Source organism: Stegostoma tigrinum, chromosome 20 (genome assembly GCF_030684315.1).
Source record: "Stegostoma tigrinum isolate sSteTig4 chromosome 20, sSteTig4.hap1, whole genome shotgun sequence".
In the NCBI taxonomy this organism is placed as follows: Eukaryota; Metazoa; Chordata; class Chondrichthyes; order Orectolobiformes; family Stegostomatidae; genus Stegostoma; species Stegostoma tigrinum.
In genome coordinates this window covers 41380645-41405276 of record NC_081373.1, presented here as the reverse complement: position 1 = coordinate 41405276, position 24632 = coordinate 41380645, and the positions used below count along the sequence as shown (strand labels likewise).

Genomic DNA, 24632 nt, shown 5'->3' with positions numbered 1-24632 from the left:
AATTTCTTAAGGTCAACTAGGGGCAGGCAATAAATAACAGCGTGGAGCTGAAGGAATACAGCAGGCGAGGCAGCATCAGAGCAGCAGGAAAGCTGACTTTTCGGGTCGGGACCCTTCTTCAGAAGCAGGTCCTAAACCAAAACGTCAGTTTTCCTGCTCCTCTGATGGTGCCTGGTCTCGTGTTCTCCAACTCTACATTGCGTTATCTCTGACTACAGCATCGGCAGTTCTTACTATCTCACAGGCAATAAACGCTAGCTCAGCCAGTGACGGCCACATCCCAAATTAAAGTAAAACCTAATTTTGCTCCAGAGGCATTTGTTTAATGAAAGAAAGAAACCTTTTTTTAAAGGCTTTTGACTGCTTGAAGGGTCGGATTCCTTGGGTTGTAGATTGCAATAAACAAGATTACTATACAGGCTTAAAGTCTAAATAATAATAATAATAATAATAATAATAATAATAATAATAATAATCTGCTTTGCAAAATTGACAGTATTAAAATAGCATCAACATGCTGACACCATTGCGGCTAATAAATCACTTGGAGGGGACCTCCAGGGCAGAATATAGACAATATTCTCAACATGTGCATCCTGACATTATGTCCTTTTTGCTTAAATTAGCTCAGATTCTGGATACTGTCCTGACAGAAGCAAGATATACCTCTGAATCAGTGACTTGTTTTATACAGAGCACAAACTACAAGTTTAAAGTTTTAACCATGAATATAAAGATGATTTTCAGTAAATGAACAAAAAAAGTGTACTGACCTCGAAAATAAAAGGCGAGTAGAAGAAAGCAAGCAAGAACAAGCAGCTAAATTAATGTTGGTAAACAGAAAACACTAGTCAAATTACATTAGGTACAATAAAGTAAATGATGGAGAATGGGAAATTACAAAAAGAAAGGATACTTTTTTAAAACTACAATTTAAATTTGCTTTTAAGTGCCTATTATACACATTTACAATGAATTTTCCTCTGTTAATGTTTCAATATCTCAGGTGTGTCATCTTGAAACTGGAAACACATTTTCAACGTGGAGACAGAAGTTATACACTGAACCAATTGAAAACATGGAAGATAACTCCTCACATAAAGTATACTCGTATTATGTTAAATGAGTCACCAGAAGATAGTGTAGCAAATTACCTGAACTGATTTTGCACCATCATACCACATTTTGATAAACGAGTAGCCAAAAAATGTCATAAAACAAAGAACATAATAGCATAGAAGGAGAACATCTGGACCAATGTGTCGGTGTCAGGTCTTTGATAGAGCTATTCTATCAATTCCCCTCCCTACCCGTTAGCTCTAAATCATTTCATTCAAATATGTTTCAGAGATGGTAGGAACTGCAGATGCTGGAGAATCTAAAATAACAAGGTGTAGAGCTGGATGAACACAGCAGGCCAAGCAGCATCATAGGAGCAGATTGCTCCTTGGCTGGCTGTGTTCATCCAGCTCTACACCCTGTTATCTCTCATTCAAATATGTGTACAGTTTTCTTACCTTTTTTTTAAAAAACTGAATCTGCTTTCAGGTAGAGCATTCCAGATCTCAGTGAGAATTGGATGCAAATTATGTATTGCTATACATCACATTTACATTAAATTGGGTTTTAAAGCCTGCTTACCTGCTTCCTGCTCCCGTGAAGAACTCCTAGCATCTCTGCTAGCTAATATTGGTTTTCCATAACGAGCTGCAAATTGCCGCTCAGTACCCAAAAATCCTGGCATCAGGAAGTCAAATAGTGACCATAATTCCAATACATTGTTCTGCATTAAGACAAATTGATTTTCAAATTGTATAGCGTGTGCCAAATAGGGTTTTCAACAATTTAAAATGTTCTTAAACATTCACTTGCAAATAATTTAAGAGACCAAATAATTTTTTTAAATGATACAAGAAGAAATGCTGTTCAGTGATTTCAATGAGACTGCTCACCAAACTGGTTTTATCTATCTAAAAAAAGACTATGCCACATTTATTATGACTTATTCTCGCAAGTGGTTTCTGCAAAAAACCAGTGTGGCAATATCCCATGCTAACCAGCTACTCTTAAGAACATTATTACTTTGGATTGGAGCATTATCGTGCAGACATACTTGATTCTAGTGATAACCAGCTACTCCTAAGTGAGTTGCTATATTGGTATGTCGCCATAAAGCTAAAGCTAGAATGTGTCTGCCTAGGTTTTATTAATAAAAATGGGACAAGCTCGATATAGTGAGAAGTATATTTAACTCAAGACAAGTGATATCTACGTCTGATTTATATGACTGAACAGCTAATCATAATGACCAAAGCATTAACCAAACAGTTGATATCTCCAACAGTTCAATCATGTTCCAGTACTAATACTTGTTTCATAGGTACTCAATAGTTTCCAGGTATGTTGAAGTATTACAATTCCCAAAATGGCGTAGAGGGTCATTTATTTGCATGAATAGAGAATCGATAAACTGAAAGCAGGAGTATTGGGAGATCTTTCTCTGGATGGGGTGCCATAACGTTCGGTCCTTGGGCCACACCCTCAACTTCTTACAAGCTAAATTAATTTTGATGCAGGGATAGAAGGTTCTGTAACCAAATTTGTAGATGACATTAAAATAGGTAGGAAAGTGAGCTGCAAGAAATTTACAAATGGATACGATTAGGCGAAAGGGTCAAAATTTGGCAGACAGCGTTTAATGCAGATAAGTATGAAGTTTTCCATTTTGGTCAGAAAAATAGAATGGTGACTTGTTTTTAAAATAGCAAGAAATTTCAGAGATCTTTAGTCCAGAGGCATTCGGATATCTTTGTACATAAAATGCAGAAAACTAGTATGCAGATACAGCAGGTAACAAGATTATTAGAATTTTGGCATCTATTATTGAAGAAATAGAGTATAAACGATGGGAAATATTGCTGTAAGTGTACAAGGCATTTAGTGAGATCATATCTGAAATACTGTGTACAAGCGTGGTCCCCTTGACGGCAGGTAAGTCCATAAAATATAGCAGCAGAATTGCGCCATTCGGCGCAACTACTATGCAGTTAAGGCTGATGTGTTTCTCATCCCTATTCTTTTGTCTTCTCCCCATAACCCTTGCTTCCCAGTTCTAATCAAGAACTTGTTTTAAATGAATTCAATGATTTGGTCTCCACAGCCTTCTGCAGTAATAAGCTCTATTGGTTAACTAACCTCGGGTTGAAGAAATTCCTTCTCATCTCAGTTCTAACGGTTGCTCCTCCACTCCCAGGCTATGCCCTCTGGCCCTAGTCTCTTCTACTAATGGAAACATCTTCTGCACATCCACTCTATCCAGTCGTCTCTGTATTCAGTAAATTTTAATAAGAGACTCCCCTTATCCTCGTAAACGCCTTCCAAGTGAATATAGACCAGAACTCACAATTGCTTATCATGTGACAAGCCCTGCATCCTCGGGATCACTCTTGATAAGCTTTTCAGGACCATCTCCAATGCCACCACATCCTTTATTAGATGTGGAGCCCAAAATTGCTCAGATTATTCAAAAAGCGGTCTGACCAGAGCTTTATAGAGCCCCAGCTGTACATTCTGCTCTTATAATCTAGCCCTCTTGAAATGAATGCTAACCCCTGCATTTGACTTCCTAACTGCCAACTGAACCTACATGTTAGCTTTAAGAGAATTCTGAGCCAGGACTCTCACGTCCCATTGTCCTTCTGACTTCCAATACCTTTCCACATTCAGAAAATATTCTATGCCTCCGTTCTTCTGACTAATGCGCTTAACGTCACACCTTTCCACATTGTATTCCAACAGCTACTTCTTTGCTCACTCTCCTAGTATGCCCAAGACCTTCTGCATCCTGTCTGCTTCTTCAACACTACTGACCCTGTGCCTTTGTGTCATCTGCAAACCTAGCAACAATATCTCCAGTTCCTTCACCTAGCTCAATGTAACATGACTAGTTGTGCCCCAACATTGACCGCTGTGGAACTTCACTATTCATTGGCTATCACCCTGAAAAATCCTTAAATCGCCACACTCTGCCCGTCAGCTAATCCTTTATCTATGACAGTACCTTACCCCTAACACCATGGGCTCTTATTTACCAGTCTCTTGTATTGCACCTTGTCAAAGACCTCTTGGACATCCAAACAGATCACGTCCATCGGCTCTCCTTTGACAAGCTTGCTTGTTACTTCCGTACAAATTTGCTTGTTACTTCCTTAAAGGATTCTAACAGATTTGTCAGGCACGACATCGCCTTGACAAAGCCACGCAGACTCGGCCCTATTTTAAGCATACACTTCAAATACTCTGCAATTTTATCCTCACAGACTCTAAAACTTTATCAAGCTATAATTTGCTGCCTTCTGTCTACCCTCCCTTCTTAAACAGCAGTGTTATGTTAGACATTTTCCTGTCCTATGGGACCTTCCCAGGATCCAGTGATTCCTGAAACATCCCCACAATCTCCCGAGTACATCCTTCAGAACTCTGGGGCATAGGCCATCCGGTCTGGGTGATTTATCCACCTTTCAGCTTCTCTAGCACCTTCTCCTTAGGTGATGGCCGTTACACTCATCTCTGCCCTATGACCCTCTTGAAATTCTGCTACATTACTGGGGTCTCTCACTTTGAAGACTAGTGTAAAGTATCTAATTCCTCCACCATTTCTTTGTAAGCCATTACTACTTCTTGAGCCTTATTTGCCAGTGGTCCAATGTACACTCTTGCCTCTCTCTTACCTTTTATAGCTCTAAAAGCTTCTTGCAACCCTCTTTTATATTACTGGTTAGGTTAACCTCTTATGTCATCTGTGTCCCCTTTATTGCTTTTCTCCCCTAGTTATCCTCTGCTGACTTCAATGGCTTCTCACTCATCTTCATCACATTGTATATTTTTCCTCTTGCTTTTATGATGTCCCTGACTTTTCACCAAGCATCACTGATTCGTTCTCCCCTAAGTATGTTTCTTCTTTTTCTGCTGTGACTCCCCAGTTACTCCTAGACACTCGTACAATTGCTGCTCCACTGTCTTCCCTGATAGACCCCCCTTCAAATCAACACTGGCCAGCTCCACCCTCATGTCTCTTAGTTACCTTTACTCACTCAAATACTGTTACATCTGATAACTGCTTGTCCCTGTCAAACTACATGGATTTCTAAAATATTATGGTCACTACCCCGAGCAGTTCCTTCACCTTAAGCTCTAATCAAATCTGCCCATTTGAAAAAAAAATCACCAAATCCAGAATCATCTGTTCCCTAGGGGACTCAACTATAAGCTGCTTTAAAAAAAATCCAAGTCAGATCTTCCATACATTCCTTTTCTTGGATTCACTCCCAACCTGATTTCCCCAGTTCACCTGCATCTTGAAGTCCCCCACAATTATTTCAATAATGCCTTTCTTATATGCCTTTTCTATCCCCACATCTCGACAACTGCTAGGAGACCAGTGAGTAACTCCCATCAGATTAATTTTTCCTATGCAGCTCAACTTTACCCACACAGATTCTATGCCTTCAGACTCTATATCACTTCTTGCTAATCGAATTACTTTAATTTCTTACTGACAAGACAACGCCACCCCCTCTGCTCATTTCCCTTTCCTTTTGCCAGGATGCATATTTTTATATATTTAGTTGCCAACCCTAATCCACTTGCAAGCCACAACTTCGCACCTGCTTATTTAAATCTGCACTACAAGTTCATTTACCTTGTTTCATATACTGCATGCATTCCAGTACAACACCCTCAGTCCTATATTGCACTTCTCATAGTTGTCCCTTATCTGCTGTCCCTGAAGTTAGATTCCTGAGCCTTTGCTTACTCTATACTATTACTTATTCTACAAACTTTAATAACCTCAGCTGAGTCCTCCCCCCATTTTAACTACTTTTTTTCCATGCAACTGAACCCCACCCCCCACTATTTAGTTTAAAGGAGATCTACTGTGATGGTATGCAATTCTTATCTGTCTTGTACTACGTCCTGACATCCATTGCAGCTTGTTTGCAATCACTTTTTGATATCCATCATCCAACTAAGACTTAGGTCAGTCCCTCTTTGTCTTCAATTTTATCTTCTAGAAAAGGAGATCTCTGTAGCTTTCGAAGTCTGATCAGATAGTCAAAAAACTGACATTTTCTTTCCTGAACGGCACCTTTTAGGCTTCTTTCTGCTCACAGCTTTCATCTTCACAAAACTACTTTTGGCTGCCTCGATCCATCTAACTACTGTATTATATCTACCATCTTCTAATGTTATTCATTCTAAATTGACAAAATTAGTTACTTGCTCCAGTGTGACACCATCCACCTCATTCTTCACTCTATTGGCTTTTAAAACAAAAAAAGCCTCCTAAATATCACTGACAAAAAGACAACATTCGTATTCAATCTATATTTTAAATGTTTACATTTTACTTTGATCTACGATATTTTGTCAGGCTTTTCTGATTTTGCAGACTGTGCTGCACTCAATGCACTGAGTTTATTAGTTCTAGTCTCCAATTCTTTACCCATGGAATTACATCTAAATTTTTGAATATTTTGTTCTGAAAAGATTGAATAATTTTGAGTACCGTACGCAGTCATGTCATACACCTCATTTCACGCAATCTAACAGGCCCTCTCCCAGCCTGATGCTGATTATCTGGTTCCAATCGGTCACTGCATAAATCTCACATCTTTAATGGTCAATGACAAATTTCATTAAGTGCATCTAACAACAAATTTCTTTTCATTCTACTTCAAGGACTTGAAAATTTTATAGACAGCACACTGTATCATTATTAGGTAGAAAACTATTTAACTACAACAAAAAGTACCTGTATTGGTGTTCCAGACAGAATTAACCTGTAGCTTGCAGTTAGTTGTTTAACTGCCTTTGACAATTTTGTCTTGCCATTTTTGATGACATGACCTTCATCAAGGATACAATAGTTCCACTTAATATTCCTGAAAGCAAAGGAAAAAATCGTGCAAGCATTCATTTCTTCTGGAATACAAGCCAATGAAACAAAATCAAAATTTAAATATTAAAATGAGTCAGAACACAACTTAATAAAAATAGAGAATATTTGCTGTTGAACATACACCTACTTGAAAAAGTCAATGTCATTTCGAACAACATCATAGGATGCCACAACAAGGTTGTGTTTTTTCACAAGGTGCTGCAATCTGAAACCCAAGATACAAGCCAATTCATATTAATACAGACACTGGGTCATGACTCAGTACATTTTACAATGTTAGTTCATTTGGAGTCAGAAAATATGAAGTTCTCCCTCATTTATATTTAGTAATCTATAAAATATATTATCATCTCATGTTGATAGTTAATTCCATAACCATGCTTCAGCAATTGAATCTGTGCAGGTGAAATGAATGGAATTAATCACTTACATTGCTGGATCGTTCAACTTAAAAAAAAGACATACACATGCTAATCAGAAGATGAAGAAATACAGTAATAGAACCATTAAATGGTTTGAAAGGAGGAAGCTGAAATGCATCAGAATTTTGCTACTGCTTTACATGAATACACTTTTGACTCAGTGTGAAGCCTAAATAAGCAGCAAGTTTTGCTTTGCTCAAATCTAATTGGAACACACAAACTTGCTCCCATTCAGTTTATTTGTGTTTATGTTGATAACAAATGTGTGACTTCAAAAACATTACATGGATTAATAATCGCTACAGCTCAGTTTTGGTGCTATAGAAAAAGAAACTTACCGAGCCCTCTCTGTGGGAGGTCCTGTATAGTGCAAAGGATGTAATATTTCTTTAGAACAGAATTTCTCCACTTCATCAATCCAATGGCCCGTTAGAGTTGGAGGACATACTACTAAAGAAGGTAGGGGTGAACAGTCTTCTGCCTGAGTTTTTGTGTATTCCTGAACCCTATAGAAATACATAAGTTAGCCATTACACAATTAGATTTTCTCCAAAGCAACAGCAAGATTTTAACAAAGCTGTAGCGAATGATTTTCGTAACATTACCTGAGGTAATGATCTCCTGCAAGAATGCATATAGATTGCAAAGTTTTTCCCAACCCCATATCGTCACAAAGAATGCCATGGAGCTTGTATTTATTCAGAAATGCCAACCAGTTTACACCATCCTTCAGGAGCAAAACAATAATTTAAAATACAGAGACCATCCTGATTCATGACTTTTCTTTGTAAAAAACATTAATGGTATTAGATAACACATTCATGGCCAAAAGTTTGAAATTTGTAGTATTTCATTACCTCTAGAAATAAATGTTAACTGTTCAAAACGTTATCAAAATCTTTATTTCCAAAAATGATATTTAGCAATATAGAAAATACTTACCTGCTGATATTTTCTAAGTTCAGCCTTGATAGAAACAGGAATTTTATAATTTTCCAACTTTGTCCCATCTAATAACTGTTCCAAAAAGTGGCGCTCTCGAGCTTTCTGTTTAATCAATTCTTCAGACATATGAGGAGGATCTGGAATGCCAGCCTACAAAATTGAACGTAGTTTAGAACTAGTCTCATGCTTACAACACTGCAAAGATCATATTCATTCAGTCTCATTGGCAAAGGTCATTAAGTATCCAGCATCAGAACTTAAAGGTAACACCTATCTTAAGGGAAGAAAAAGGCCGAGTTCCTTCTCTTGAAAAGTGAAAACAGATGTGGTACCTGAGGCTTTCAAAATTACAAACGATTTCGACAGTGGACTTCCACTTGCAGCAAGGAACAATATAAGAAGCTGCAATATACTCTCTCTAACAAGAAATTATATAGGTTACGGAGATAAAACCATCTTTAACCAGAGAGTGGTATGAAAGTGTAATTTAATTAGAACAGTGAGTATTTGAGGCAAATAATAGATGCATAGCAGAACCTAGATAAGAACATCAGGGAGAAGGGAATTCAGATTCATACTTGTAGACTTGCATGAGGAAGAATGGGAACAGATTCAAAAGTGAGCATAATTGCAGTTGTTGACTGGGTCGACTGAATGACTTCTTTCCCCTCCACACCTGTTAAGTATTCGTATGTCATTCTATGGTGCTATCTTACGCAACAAACTTTATATGGTTAGCATAATGCATCTTATGATGTGGGTTACAAGTCTGAGTCCTCACAGTACCCACAATAGCATTTGCACAATCTCTCCAGCCAGAATGGTAAAAAAGTTGGCGAGATAGTTTTCTACCAAAAGGTGGAAAAGAATGAAAATAATGAGTTACCTTGAATCCTTTATACACACCTTTTAAGAAATAATGAATTTTCTAAGTAATTTTTTGAAAATAAGTTCACACAAAGTGCTCTGGCAAGAGTTCCAAATGTCATACAATTGTTTTGTAGAAAAGATTGGGAATGTAATATAGTTACTTCTGTTAATGGAAAACATGATTACTAGGCTTCATAGTACTTTAGTATATTATTACTGCCAACAAACATATGTAACCGAATGATCTCTCTGCTGGTTGCAAAGGTTTTGGCTGTCGCAATTCAATATCTGGCAGTCACGACTCCAAAGCAAAAATACTGGCCTATAATTTTGGGAGAAAAAAAAACCAAGATGGATGATTATTGTCAGAAATGGAGTATTCATTTTGGTACATGAAGCATCAGTCTCAAGCCTGGAATTACACTTCAATTTTTGCTGGTTCAGTGTAAATAGAAGTGACTATTTGGCACTGGGCTACATTACTACATTTGGAAAATTATAATTGAACCAAGCAGGGCGAACAAGGCTTCAAGGGAAATTGTATCTTACTAATTTATTAGAGTTTTTTCAGCAAGTCTCAACGAGAGTGGACAGAAGGGAGCCAGTAGCTGTATTTGGAATTCAAGGTGTTGTTCAATAAGGTACCTCACAAAATGCTGAATAATGGTTTTGGAGATAGCATATCACTGTGGATACAGAATTGGCTCGTGGGCAAGAAAAAAATTAAAAGGTTAAGTGGGTAAAAAGGTGGCAAATTGAGTACAATGTCAAGTTTTCAACCTGGAAGGGAGAATTCATGAACAGAGTATTACTTAAGTGGTGAAAAACTTCAGAAAGAGATAGCACAAAAGCACCTGAAGGTGCTTGTGAGCTGACAACAAAGCTAGGACTCAAGTGCAGCACGTAATCAGGAAGGCTTATGGAACGTTGGCCCTTATTTCAGGGGCTTGGAGCAAAAGAGTAGCGAAGTCTTGCTGCAATTGTACAAGGTGCTGGTGAAACCACAGCTGGAATATCGTGAACATCTTTTGTCCCCTTAACTAAAAGGAAAATGCTAATTCATTAGAGGCAGTTCAGCACAAGGTTCACTCAGATGATCTCTGGTATGGAGGAACTGTCTTATGAGCAAAAAGCTAAACAGATCATGAATTGTTTAGAAGAATCAGAGGTAAATCTCATTGAAACGTTTAGGGTTCTTAATGGGCTTGACAGGGCAAATGCTAAGAGTCTAGGACCAGAGACAGTCCCACAATAAAGGGATCACAGTTTAAGGCTAAGAGGAGGAGGAATTTTTTCTCTTATTGAATAGCAGAGCAGGCTTGATGGGCCAAACAGCTTGTTCCTATTCCTGTTTCTTAGTCTTATGACAAAAATTAGAGAACAGGGTAACAGGAAGACTGGTGGACTTCCACTAACTCTAGTATTTGGGGAAGTTATAAAGAGAAGAAATCAGGACAAAATTACTTGGAAAAGTATGTGCTAATGAAAATATTTATACTAACTTTCATTTAAGGCAAATTGGATTACAAGAACCTGATCATATCAGTCTAAGAAGTAACCGAGAGTATTGATGTGGTTAGTGTAGTTCATGAGATGTATATTAACAAATAACTTTTTAAAAAGTCAGAAGTCCAGGTAAGATACTGGTTAGAAAAATTAAAGCCTGTAGTATGAAAAGCAATAACAGTTTGCACACAAAATTAGGGAAGGGAGAAAAGCAGAACAGGTGGAATGTGCACAATTGTATTCTACAGTGGTTAATATTTGAACTGCTGATCTTTTTGATATACACGTGATCAGACTTGGGTATACGGGATACAATTTCAAGGTTTGTAGATGATACAAAACTCAAGAATTATAACACTTTAGATATAGACCAGCTGTGGCATGTGCAAGCAGATCAATCATAAAATCTAATGCAGAGAACTAGGAAGTGACGCATTTGGTAGGAAGAATGAGGAGAAGCAATATAAACCAAGTGGTACAATTTTAACGAGAGTGCAGGAACAGACAAGTCTGGAGCTATGCATATCTTTGAAGGAAGTAGGGCATGTTGAGAGGCTATTAAAATGCGTTGGATTAACTAATAGAGGAACAAAGTACAAAAACAACAAAGTTATGATAAGCCTTCAATGCTGGTTAGACCTTAGGTGGAGTAATTTGTTCAATTCTAAATAATACACTTTTGGAAAGATGTCAAAACCTTGGAGTGCAGAAGAGATTTACTATAATGCAGTCCTCCATCCTTACTTCTAGTTACAGAGAGAGAGAAGCTTTTCTCCTTAGAATAGAGTAAAGATTAAGAAGAACTTTCATAAAATTTTGTTCAATATCATGAACAGCTTTGCTCTTTCAAAGACAAATTGCTTCCAGTGGCAGAAGCATCAGTAATCGATCAAAATCAATTGAAGGTAATTGACAAAGAGGAGGAAACAGCAAGTTGTGATGATCTGGAATATACTGCATAAAACGGTTGTTTGCGCAGATTCAACAGTATTTTTCAAAATAGAAGTGAGTAGATACTTGCAGAGAAATAGAAATTAGAAGGGTTTGGCAGTAATTAGAACAGTATGACTAATTGTGTTGCTCAAACAAAAAGCTGATATTGGCACAAACTGATCCTTCTGCAGCCTTTCACGTTTCCAAATCAAAAAATGATAGGAACATACAACATCTCAGTTAACACTTCTAAAATGACATGGGTTTACATCCAAAAACACAAAAATCACCTTCTTTACATTTAAAGAAGGCAATTTTCCTGCTGTATAGTTCATGATTTTCATTTTCAGTCTTGCTTCTCCTATTTGTAAACGTCACACGGGCATAACTTACATTTAAGCAGATCATAATGCCATATCCCATAACTCAGTAAGTTCACTTGAATTTAAAATAAGTTAAATTTGAATTCATTGTAAGTGCACACCTTGTACTATTTTGATAACACTATTTACAAGACAGACAAGTTATACTAAACCAAAGATTGATCTTTTTTAATTGCTACATGCAATTACCATCAATTGCTACCAAATACAAACTTTCCAAGCTTACCTCAAGTGGCATTAACCTAATCAATGTTGCAAAGCACTGGGTAGCCATGAACCGCACACTATCTGTTTGGTCACTCATCCTTCCCAGCACAGGTACCACCAGCAGGACTATATACGGGATGATATCTACATCAAGTTGCTCCATTATACCTAGACATATTTTGTTAAGGAATTTTACTCTTCTTCACCTCTCGCATAAAAAAGATTACTTTTTATAAGTCAACTCTATGTTTTTTAAAATAAAAATTGTGATAATAGTCAAGACAGATTTTGACATCCACAATCAGGAAACCGGAAGAAAAAATGCTTTTTAAAAATTATAAATTATAGCTATAAATTATTGGCTCACTTAATAAAATCTTCTAGAAGACTTATTCCCTTCTAAGTAACAACAGTAAAACATTGTTGGAATGAAATGCAATCTATATTGTTTTAACTGGTGAGTATTTGCAGCATAATTTAAGAAACTGTTCTGTTAGCACAAATGGGTTGCCATCACTTACATTACGAAAATTATCCTCAAGATTTTACTTAATGCAGAGAATATAAAAGAAGAAAACAAAACTTAATTACCTGTTAAAAATTAGCCGCAGAATCTTTTTGTAGCATCGGGGGACTCAGCTGTAGGTCAGACTGCTGGAAAGGCACAGCAATGCCTCTCTTTTGAGAGGTCAGCTGAAACACAAACTAATCGGCAAGTGGTAAGGCCAGTGACAGGGCTTTACTCCAGCATGGAAATTCTGCCTATTGAAAATTGCTTGCCAATCAGAAGCTGACAATTCTTGCATTCAACAAAACTACTGAGGACGCTATGGCTGCTGCCTTGGCAGCACATGCCTTCCCAGTTTTGGGTACTTGGATCACGAAGGGCCTAGATTGCAGATGAGTTATACAGTCAGAGAAATAAAGCATAGAAATAGGCCTTTCGACCTAAACTGGTCCATGGTGCCCACTCAGCCAGTTCCAATTTGGTCCACATCCCTCTAAACCGTTCTCATCCATGTACTTATCCAAATATTTTTTAAAATGTTGCCATTGTACCTGCCTCAACCACTTTATCTGGCAGCCCATTCCATATATGCGCCACTCTCTGCGTGAAGCAGCTGCCCCTTAGGTCCTTCATAAATCTATCCCCTCTCACCTTGAACCTAGGCCTTCTAGTTTTAAATTTAGCATCGCTGGGAATAAGACTATATGCATTCATCCTATCAATGCCCCTCATGATTTTATACATCTCAATAAGGCCAACCCTCATTCTCCTACGTTCCAAGGGATAAAGTCCTATCCTGGCCATCCTCTCCCTATTATTCACACCTACTAGTCCTGGCAACATCCTTGTAAGTCTTCTTTGCACACTTTCCGGTTTAACTATGTCTTTCCTGTAACAGGGTGCCCAGGACTATACACGATATTCCAAGCACGGCCTCGCCAATGACTCACGCAACTGTAACATAACAGCCCAACGGCTATACTCGAAGCCTGGACTGATGAAGGCCAGCATGCTAAATGACGTCTTCGCCGTCCCGTGCGTGTGCGCGTGCGTACGAGAGTGTGGGTGGAATGGGGTGGGGTGGGGTTCAGAAGGCCACAACTATCAACACTATTCCATCCAATGCCCAGTCCCCTTGATCGGGTACTGAATGCTTCAAGGGGACTCCAACTCCCACTTGAAAAGCAGCCAGCACAGTCAGACCTGTTGTGCATTCCTCATGGTAGCAAGACTGCTTGCAGATGGGCTTATCACACAGGGGGCAGAATAAGGTTCTTAAGACAGTCCTAATTTGGTAGCAGGGCCAGAAGACTAACAACAGACTTAAAGAGATTAATTATGGAGGAGGTAGGTTCACATATGATATCACCCTGCTCTTCCCACCTCTAATTCAACCCCCATTTGAGCGTGCAAGATTCTGTTAGCACTTGAGAACTTCGGTCCTCTTATATCAGATTACCTGTGCCTGGATTATATAAATTCATCAGGGAACCGTCAGTTTTTCAGCCCAACAAATTAACTTTATCTTCTACAAGTATCTTGGTTCAGATATTGGGCACAGCAACTTACAAAAGACCCACATTCAAATCCAATTGAAAGAAAGAATGCAGGAAGAATTTTGGTCTGGCAGTTTGGTACTCACTAAGATTAGTGCCTCGAACAGCAAATGTTGGCATCAGGCATTTCCATATCAGGTGCATCATCTTGCATACAGAGTAAAGATTCCTTCCCTCTGTCCCAATTGTGCACAATTCCAGAACACGTCATATCAATCTAGTACTTCTCACACTGGGATTTGTAAGACTTTCCAGCAGCTGCATAAAATAACTTTAAATACAAGCTGACAAATGAAAAAGGACATCCATTGCCTCACTATGAGGGACTGCATTAGATTCCCCAGTGAGAAGCAGGTACACTCACCTTACTCATCTACAAACATTATTTTTCTAAAAAAGGCACTTTACATGCAGCAATTCATAGTGAATGGTTACTGAACAATTTGAAAAGAAGTCCTTAAACCAAAAATGTTCAAGAACCCCTAATCCATAACACTGGACGTTTTTGACCATTTCCTGCACCTGTTTTTCTACAGCTCCTGAACAAGAAGAGAGGATGGTATTGGAAAAGATGGGTTCTTGGAAAAGTGTGAAAAAACTGTAATAGCTTCGACACATACCCAAAGAGAATCTAGTTTGAGCTCAGAGTTATAAAATGCAAATGCAAATTCAAACCATTCTGAGTTTAAATGGGTACAGGCATGATGAGTAGACATTTTGTTTCAAAACTTTGACACAAGTCATTTATAAAAGATTTAAAGGGATATTCATTGGGATAATTGCTTTGGCTAGTTATTTCAAATCAACAACTTGCCTGGAACAATCTTGCTATACACAAAAATTTTGTTTTCTAGCTAGGAGGAAGAGCAAAACACTACTAAATCTAAGTAAACACAAAAAAATAAAATTGCAAAGTTTTAAATTAATTACCCTCAAGTGTCCCCTTATTGGGATATCAGCAATGCCCTTATCCTCAAGTTTGTACTGTCTAAATTTATGGGAACTATCATTGTAAATTACCTTGAAAATGTGTGCAATGCAAAATTAATAAATATATAAAATCATGGATGATTTTCAGAAGACCACCACTGCTGCATTGCGTTTGCATTGATTGCATTATCACAAAGGGTCCCATTTTTATGCTCTTTCCCAATAGGCCTTTATAAATTTTATTCCTTCAATTATTTATCAAATTGTCTTTAGGCAGTTACAACTGAAATAGTTTACAGACACTGAATATACTCACTAATAACTGAGTTTAGAAAAGTTCATTTTATCTCTGGCTCTTTTGCCAATCACCTTGAAGGTGTATCCCCAGGTTACCAATTCCTCTGCAACTGGAAATGGCTTCTCATTTATTCCATCAATTTTCAGCATTGGTCTCAAAGTTCTTAATGGTCACTGTTTGAAAAATAATAACCCTGCTTCCCCAGACTCCCCACTTCATGGAATTACCTCCTTCTTCAGGATTGTCTCCTTGAATTTCGTATTGCTTTTCCTCATTCTTCCAAGCAATGCTTCACATTTCTTGCATGAAATTTCATCTGACATGTCTCTGTACATTTTTTAAGTCTATCAAAGGCTCACTGCCAACACCTTTTTATATTTTCTTTTAATCTGAAAAATAATTATTCACCATAATTTTTTTCTGTCAAATTTATATTAATTTTTTTATTGTTCCATTTGGCAACATGTTGGTATACTAGTACTATCACTGGACCAGTAATCCAGAACACCAGGCCAACATTCTGGAAAAAACAGCAAATTCTGGAGATCACAGCAGGTCAGACCGCATCCATGGAGAAACAGCAAGCTAAAATTGAGATAACAAGGTGTAGAGCTGGATGAACACAGCAGGCCAAGCAGCAGAGGAGCAGGAAGGCTTCTCAGATTCTCCAGCATCTGCAGTTCCTACTAACTCTGAAGCTAAAGTTGAGTCTAGATGACTCAAATGTTCTGGAAACATAGGTTAAAATATCACCATTGCAGACTGAGAGATTTGATTTCAATAGAAGAACTGGATTAAAAGCTAGCCTAATGGCAACCATGTAGCCACTGACATTTGCCATTAAAACCTCACTGAAATAATGAGGTCCTTTAGGAATGGAATCAGCTTCCACACTGGATGTGGCCTACAGGTGGTTCCACACCACAGCGATGTGGTTATTTCTGAAATGGCAAGGCACTCTGTTCTTTCAAATCACTAGATGTCTCAAGATAGGAATGAAACTGAATGGGCCACCTGACATTGTCCAAGGCACCAAAAAAATGATGATCGCCGACAACCTTGTAAACATTACAAAAAGGTCTCCTTAACAACATCTGGGGGCTTATGCCTAAACTAGGAGAGTTGTCCCACAGATGATTCAAATGCAACCTGACAGAGTCATACTCACAGAATCATGCCTTACTGACAAATAATCTCCAAGACACCATGTTCACTGTTCCTGGATCCCAACAGGACAGACTCAAAAATGTGACAGCATAGTGTTATACATTTGGGAAGGAATTGCCCTGGGAGCCCTCAAAATTGCTTCCGGACCCCGCTAAATTTCATCAGGTTAAATACAGGCAAGGAATCCACGTGCTAATTACCACTTACTGTCCCCTCCTCAACTGGGGAATCAGTACTTCACCTTGTTGACCACTGTTAAGTTTGTAATTCTCTGGGAACCAGGAGTTATACAAAAAGAGAGGCACGAGTAAAATTCTGAACAGTAACACTATTTTAGATGCTCACTTCTCCACAGCCAATCCTAGACTGAACCCCTAGCTCTGTGTATTGACAGTCACCTGGCCAACTCTATTAAGAGGGGGCAGCATACCAACTACATACGTAACACCCTTCCCCCTTTATTTTTAGGGAATCTCATTAATCAACATATATACAACCACTAAAAATTGTACAGGCATCATGGCCAACATATGTACATACGCAGGAATATTTACAAAAACATGGAAAACAACAATTCCCCTTATAGAAGATATTCCGTCCATAAACTACACTGACATTAGTCTCTCAGGGGGATTGGAATTCCTCGAAGAATGTCTCATCATCTCAGTAACTTTTTCCACTGTAGTCTACCAGGCTTCTGAGACTCTTGTTGTTCTGTTGATATGTCCCTTCCTGATTGCTCGTTGTGACCCTGTGACACTGCTATTATCTCCTCCCACAGAATGTCCAGCTCTGGCTTGGAAACACAACTGAGTCAACACTCCTGGTTCTAACTGGCCCAGCTCTGTATTCAAAGGGATACCCCTCAGTTGGCGAGGTGAAATGGCCATCCGGTCCATGTTCTCCTCCAGACCAGATTATCCCTAGTCTGCACCACATACGACAATGGCCCAGTTCGAACCAGCACCACCACTGGGGTCTATTTGCCCGCCAGACCCGTAATTCCAGACTAACAGGGTGTCTCATTCTCCACATTAAACACAGTCTGATACAGATAATTCCTACCTTCTGGACAGGCAAGGGTACAATTCTGGTGGTTTCCATTTTTGCAACCAGGACCATCCACATGGTGTTGGGTGTTTAGCTTTTACAACAATAAAATGGTAATTCCACACACTGGTCCCTTAGTTGTACTTTTACCAGAGAATAGCCCTTCAGTAGCACCACTTGTTCCATTAAAATCTGTGATGTTATCTTTGTTGACTTCAGTGGTTGTGTCTTTACCTCCTCCCCCTGTATTGACTCAGGAATCAGGGTCACTGCTGAGCTCATGTTCACTTCCATTTTTATGGTCTTCCCCTCAAGTTGGGAAGAGGACAGAAACAATCAACTTCACTCATACGAAGAGCATGTCTAACCAGAACACCTTACCCTGGGCCTTTGGTTTCTCCTGCAGACTCTGTTGGCTCCCTGGTCTACTCCCTGGCTAGCAACACATGCCTTATGCCTTGCCCTCTGATATTTAGGTATCCCTTATTTAGTTTCTACCTGACAATTCCAATCAGTATGACCTACTCAATCACAACTGTAGGACTCGGCTTTGAATCTAACATGTTGGCTCCTTGTGGCCACCCTTGCGACATCGACGGCACGTGACTGTTAGAACCACAACTTGACACATGCCGGAGTCATCAGTCAACTGGGTTGCTTTGCTGGCAGCCAATTCCATCAAGGTAGCATTTTGAAAAGCTGCCTTGAAATTCAGGTCTCTCCTTGTTAGTAGTTTCTATTGGATGGCTTTGTGTCAGAGGTCCCAACCTAGCAGCCCCACAACGCATCTTGGAGAAACCCTCCCAATTCATAATGTTCCATTAACCTCTTTAATGTGGCTTCAAATTGGGTGTTGGATTCTCGTTCATGCTGTACCCATTTGTAAAACTTGAACCATTTGATAATCATTAGCTGCTTTGGTGCAAAGTACATTCCCAACATTTTGCATAATTTTGAAAGGTTTTCTCCATGGATTTCTCTGGTCGTACCAGAATCCTAAGAATTGAGAAGTTCTTGCTCCCAATGGTACTTAAGAGAAGTGGTACCATGGTGTCTGCAGCCACTTCATTCACCATTATGAACAAATTAAAGCATTCCATGCCCAAAGTCCAATCTTCTGACTCTTCATCACACAGTACCAGCACTTCAGAATGGCCTGCCATTTTGTTTTTCCATCACTCAGACACTGTAGCTAATTGCAGTCCATGTCCCCTTGGTGAACATTCCAGTGTTGGCCCTTCCCTCACCAGATGCATTAGCATACCATTCCTCCCCATCATTGCCCACAGCCTTAGTGACTGCTCTCCGCACCAAAATTTCTGAAGTCCAGGTCTGGTCTCCTTCAGATGAAATAAAAAGTGTTTGCATATAATTTGTCGGTCAGATTTACACTTGACGCTAGTTGTTGAGTTTGTTGTTTGCTGGGAACCAGGAATTATATACGAGGGATGAAATAGGTAAAAATACTGAATAATGGACACCCTATTTGAGATGCTCACACTTTCACAGCTGGCTTGAGACGAGCCCCTGGTTCCATGCCTCGTAAGTCACCTGACCATATCTCAAAGGGGCAGCAACCCAATTGCACACCCTAGAACATGATGTAAGCAAGAGGATGGCAAGAGCACAATGTACTTTGGATGTGGGATTTCAATATCCTGATTTGATTTCAATTGCTGCTGCTCTGGGTCTATGGTAAGTGGCAAAGCAACCAACAAGGGAGAAAAATCTACTTAGTCTTATCCTTGCCAATGCACATGTTGCAGGTGCATACTATGTATATGTACTATTCATATACACTATGAATAGTAAGGAGTAGCCATTGCACAATCCTTACACAGAGGATACAGTCCATCACGTGTGTGGCATTACCACCTTGCTAAAATGGGGCAGACTTTGATAACATCTCGGAACTCAAGATAGAGCATGCATGTGGCACACTGGGCCATCAGCAGAAGCTGAATAGGATTCAATCACAATCTGTAACCTTATAACCTGGTACAGGGGTCTGACTTACGAACACTTCTACTTACAAATCTGATGTCACACACAGGTGCAATTTTAAAAGATCCAACATAGGAACATTTCTTGTCCTTATGAGCGGCTGCTTTACAATGTCTGGCATCGTGATCTGATTTGTGAACAAATCTACTCATGAATGGACTCCAGAGTCAAACCCTGTTCTGGACTGGCTGTACATATTCCACTCAACCGCTACCATCAAGCTAGGAGATCAACCCTAGTTCAACGAAGAGTGCAGGAGGGCATGCCAGGAGTTGCACCAGGCATACCTAAAAGTGATGTGTTAATCTAGTGGAGCCACCACACAGGACTACTTGCTTACTGAACAGCAGAAGCCACAGGTGAGCGCCAGGGCTAACTAATCCCTTAACCTATGGATCAGATCTAAATTCTGCATTCTTGCCACATTCAGTCGTAAATGGTGGACGATAATTAAACAATTAACACAGGGACTGGAGGCTCCACAAACACCCAAATCCTCAACGATGGGGGATCCCAGCAATCAATGCAAAAAAAATCTAAGTACTTTCAACTAGAACTGCTGAGTGGATGATCCATCTTGGTCTCTTCCTGAGGTCCCTCACATCACAGATGCCGGTCTTTAACCAATTTGACACTGATAAACAGTCAAAGACATTGAACACTGGAAAGGCAATGGGGTCTGACAACAATCCAGCCGTGGTACAGGAGGCTTGTGCTACAGAACTAGCTGCACCCTGGTCAAACTGTCCCAGCATAGCTAACACGTTGACATCTGTTCAACAATGTGGAAAATTGTCCAGGTATGTCCAATGAACAAAAAAAAACCCAGAAATCCAACCTGGCCTCTCAGTTTACTCTCAAATCAAAGTGATAGAAATTGTCATTGATGGCGTTATCAAGGGCACTTGCAAAGGAACAACCTGCTCAATGTTGCTCAGTTTGGTTTTTGATAGCATCACGCATCTCCTGAACTCATGACAGTTTGGGTCCGAACATGGGCAAAGGAGTTTAACTTGCGAGGTGAGTTGCGATTTACTGCCCTTTACATCGTGTAACATTTGACTGAATATGGCAATGAGGAAGCCCTAGGAAAACTGGAATCAAAGGGAATTGGGTAAAAATCTCTGCTATTTGAAGTCAAGTATGGTTGCATTTGTTAGAGATCAAATCATCTCAGCCGCAGGGAGGAGTTCCTTAGGTTATATCCTAGTCTCAACCATCTTCTGAAGAAGGAGCGAAGGTCATTAATGAAACAGTTGAAAAAGCGTGGACACCTCTGATGCTGAAGTAATCTGTGTTCACATGCATCACAACCTGGGCAAATCCAGGACTGGACTGATAAGTGACAGGTAGTATTTGCACCATATAAATGGTGAGAAATGATAATCTCTAACAGAGAATCTAGCCACTGCCCCAAGACTTTAAATGATATAACAAATGTGAAGTTTCCCACTAACAACATTCTGGGGTTTCTAAGGATCTGAAACTGAATTGGACCAGACCATGCATGGAAACACTGAGTGTAAGAATAAATCAGACGCTAGGAATTCTGTGGTGAATAACTCAATTCATGTCTTCCTAATGCCTTTCCACTATCTACAAGACAAAATACAGCATGTGATGGATACTTTCCACTTGTCTGGAAGACTGTGGCTCCAACTTCAGAAACTCAACAACATCCAGGGCAAAGCAGCTCACTTGATCAGCACCCGGCATCCACTTTCAATGTTCACTTCCTTCACCATCAACACAGTATTTCATGCGGAAGAATCACTGCAGACATTCATGAGGATCTTCTGACATCACCTACCAAATCTATGACCTCTACCATGCAAAAGGATAAGGGCTGCAGAAGCATGGGAACTCTACCACAAGCAAATTCATCTCCAAGAGAAACACACCATCTTTACTTGGAAGCACATCACCATTCCTTCACTATTACTGGGTCAAATTCTAGAATTCTCTTCCTAACTACAATAAGTTTCTCTACACCCTCAAGGACTGCAGCAGTTGAAGAAGGTAGCTAACCACTACTTTCTCCAGAGCAATTAGGGATGAACAATAAATGCTGCCTTACCCAGTGATCGCAGGTCCCATGAATGAATGAAAAAATACTTAGAACTTCAGTTTTGCCAACAGGTCTATGCGATACTTCGTCAAACACTTGTCAACAGTCAATATGCACAGCACCACTATACCACCCTCATCATCCTTAACATTATTTAATCAAAAACTGCATTGAATCTCAGCCTAAGGTGAAATTGAAAACTTAATTTCTGAATCATTAGCTCAGGCCAATATTGGTAGAGTACTTCAAACCTGGATCCGTAAAAACAAGTGGTGTTTGAAAATTGGAAAAAAAACGTACATGTTTATACTCTTTCATGCATCAGTTTTGATTGATAAAACCTTACCAAGATAATTTAGTAATACCCGGCATAGCGTGGTTTGCCTCTAGTCTAGATCTCGGCTTTGCTTATTCCTGTACCTACCAAGTTCCAAGTGACACGACCCCACCTGACCCAGCTTGACCCAAAACTACTCAAACGGAAATCTGGAAATATCAGAAATCTGGCACAGCCAGTGTTCAGTGTGCTGGGTTGAGGTACTACAACTGTAGTATAACAACTTTGTGACAAGAACTAATGTCACTGCTAACCGTTGTTTCTTATGTCCATATTTAATACTGTTTTGGGAACAGTTTGACCATAAGCCCATCATCATTGTCCACAGGCTTTATAAAAGGATTAAGCATCGTGCACTACTTTAAACAACTAACATTCAGCATCTAGCTTTTCTCTCAAAATTGTTACCGTGACGTATCTGCAATCTTTGACATGGTTCGCGACACGACCCTTCTCCAAGGCTTTGCCACCATCATCCAGCTACAGCACTGTACTCACCTGATTCTATTCCTATTCTAATTGTAGCTCGAATAAAATCTGTCATGGCTTGTCTTCCGACTTCTGCACCATTACATCTGACATCCATTAAAGTTCTATCTTCAGCTCACGGCTATTTCTCATCTACATGCAACACATGAAAAGCACAGCTTTAGATTTCATATATATTCTGATTTCACCCAGCTCTACTTCACAACCATCTCTCTTGACACCTCCACTATTGCTAATTTATAAAATTAGCTCCAATTAAATACTTTGAAGACTGAAGCCAGTCCCTCCATCCCCTCTCTGGCACCTATCTGTGACTAAACCGAATTGTTTCAACATTAGTACCAAATTTCTTGCCAATTTGAAGCAGCAACCACTTATCTGCATAACAGCTAAACTTTGTACTCATCTCAGCTCTTCTCACTCCTGACTGATCGCTCACATTCCGACCTCCATATACTTGAGATTATTCAATACTCTTCTGGCCATAGCTTGACTCACGCCAAATCACATTCACCTAACATCCGTGTGTTTAATGCTTAGATTTTAAAATTCTCATCCTTGTTTTCGAATCCCACCTTCTGATATCTGCAATCTTCCAAGTCATTTGTATTTAATTCATGCTGGACTCTTGAGCAACTTCGCTTGTAATTGCTGAAACATTTGAGACCATGCCTTCTGTCACCTTGGCCCTAAAGCTCTGCAGTTTTCTCCCTAACCATCTTCAATTCTTAATTCTATTTCTTCCTTCAAAATATTCCTCAACATCCACCTCTTAGACCAAGCTGCTGGCCATCTTGCCATATAGGCCTTTGTCTTAAATTTGGCTTTATAATACTAGTGAAATACTTTGGGGTGTTTTATGATGTTAAAGTCTCTATAGAAATACCAGCTGCTATTGTTATGATGATGTTAGTCATAAGAGAGACAATACGCTTTTAATTACATTTACAGTTGCTGAATTATTATGGAAAAACAAAAAACAAAATCACAAATACAGGATCCTTATTTAATTGCTAAGGATACAGGCCAATGCTTCAATTGCTCCTTCTTGCTTTGTATTATCATCAATTGCTCCTAGCCAAGGGAGAACCTTCTCCAGAAAAATGTTCATTGTTTCCATTGTAGCTATTTTGCTCATGACACCCACACACCTTGCGGCCATATGCCTTACTGCAGTATATGGGTGTCGCAAACAAGTGCAAAGATGTGGAAGATGTTGCAATAGCTGAAAAGAAATAACAATGTAATTGGCTCATGATATTTTAATTCATAATTTAAAAGCATTTACTTTAAAATTAAAAAGATACTGTAGTAGAAAGATAGACTCAAAGCTCACCAGGAGGAAATCTACTTTAAAATTAAGAAACATACAAATGTTTAATCCTTCCACGAAAAATAAGCAAAGCATTTCGTACTTTTTACAGCAAAATATGCTCAGTTAACCCACATAAGAAATAAAACATTCTAAAAATACAAGCCTAAAATATCCTAAGGGTAGTTTGGTAAATTATTTGTAAATACAATAGAAACAATATTTTAGCTTTCAACATAAAGTTTAACAAACCTGAGCATGGATGTCAGAACCCATTGCCGCTGCTGTAATTTCTAGCACCTGTAACGAGTTTACTAATTCCTGAGCAACAACATCTCCTTTTTCAAGGACTACCTTTCCATCTGGAAAAACATAAATAAGTTAACTATTCATGCTTTAAAACAGATTTGAACTAAAATATAAAATGTATGGGATTAGTTACATACTAAAATTCTGCACATCAACATGACTTCGCAGTAGTCCAACCATAGAATCCCATAAATAAGGCAGTGTTGTAGCCATTTCAGCACCAAAGTGTTTTCCTATGGTTGTAAGTGCATATTCAGCTCCTCTTCTCTGAATTAAGTTTGGCTTTTGGGTCTGCAAAACAATGAAGAAATGCTCCTTCAATACATAGTAAATTTTGCCACATGCCACATATAAAAGTAAACTAACATGTCAATGTC

The 24632-nt window shown here is 39.1% G+C and overlaps 1 protein-coding gene across 2 annotated transcripts in view; it reads right to left on the bottom strand.

The window, feature by feature from the left end:
• The window catches only part of btaf1 (BTAF1 RNA polymerase II, B-TFIID transcription factor-associated), a 113574-nt gene that overhangs the window by 20566 nt on the left and 68376 nt on the right, over positions 1-24632 (bottom strand). For both annotated transcript variants that reach the window (XM_059653119.1, XM_059653120.1), the window contains exons 22-31: positions 24393-24546; positions 24199-24308; positions 23658-23859; positions 12247-12395; positions 8326-8478; positions 7989-8110; positions 7722-7889; positions 7089-7166; positions 6815-6944; positions 1642-1783 (exon numbers count right to left, since the gene is read on the bottom strand). In XM_059653119.1, the coding sequence (XP_059509102.1) occupies positions 1642-1783; positions 6815-6944; positions 7089-7166; positions 7722-7889; positions 7989-8110; positions 8326-8478; positions 12247-12395; positions 23658-23859; positions 24199-24308; positions 24393-24546 (1408 nt within the window). The remainder of the gene's footprint in view (positions 1-1641; positions 1784-6814; positions 6945-7088; positions 7167-7721; positions 7890-7988; positions 8111-8325; positions 8479-12246; positions 12396-23657; positions 23860-24198; positions 24309-24392; positions 24547-24632) is intronic.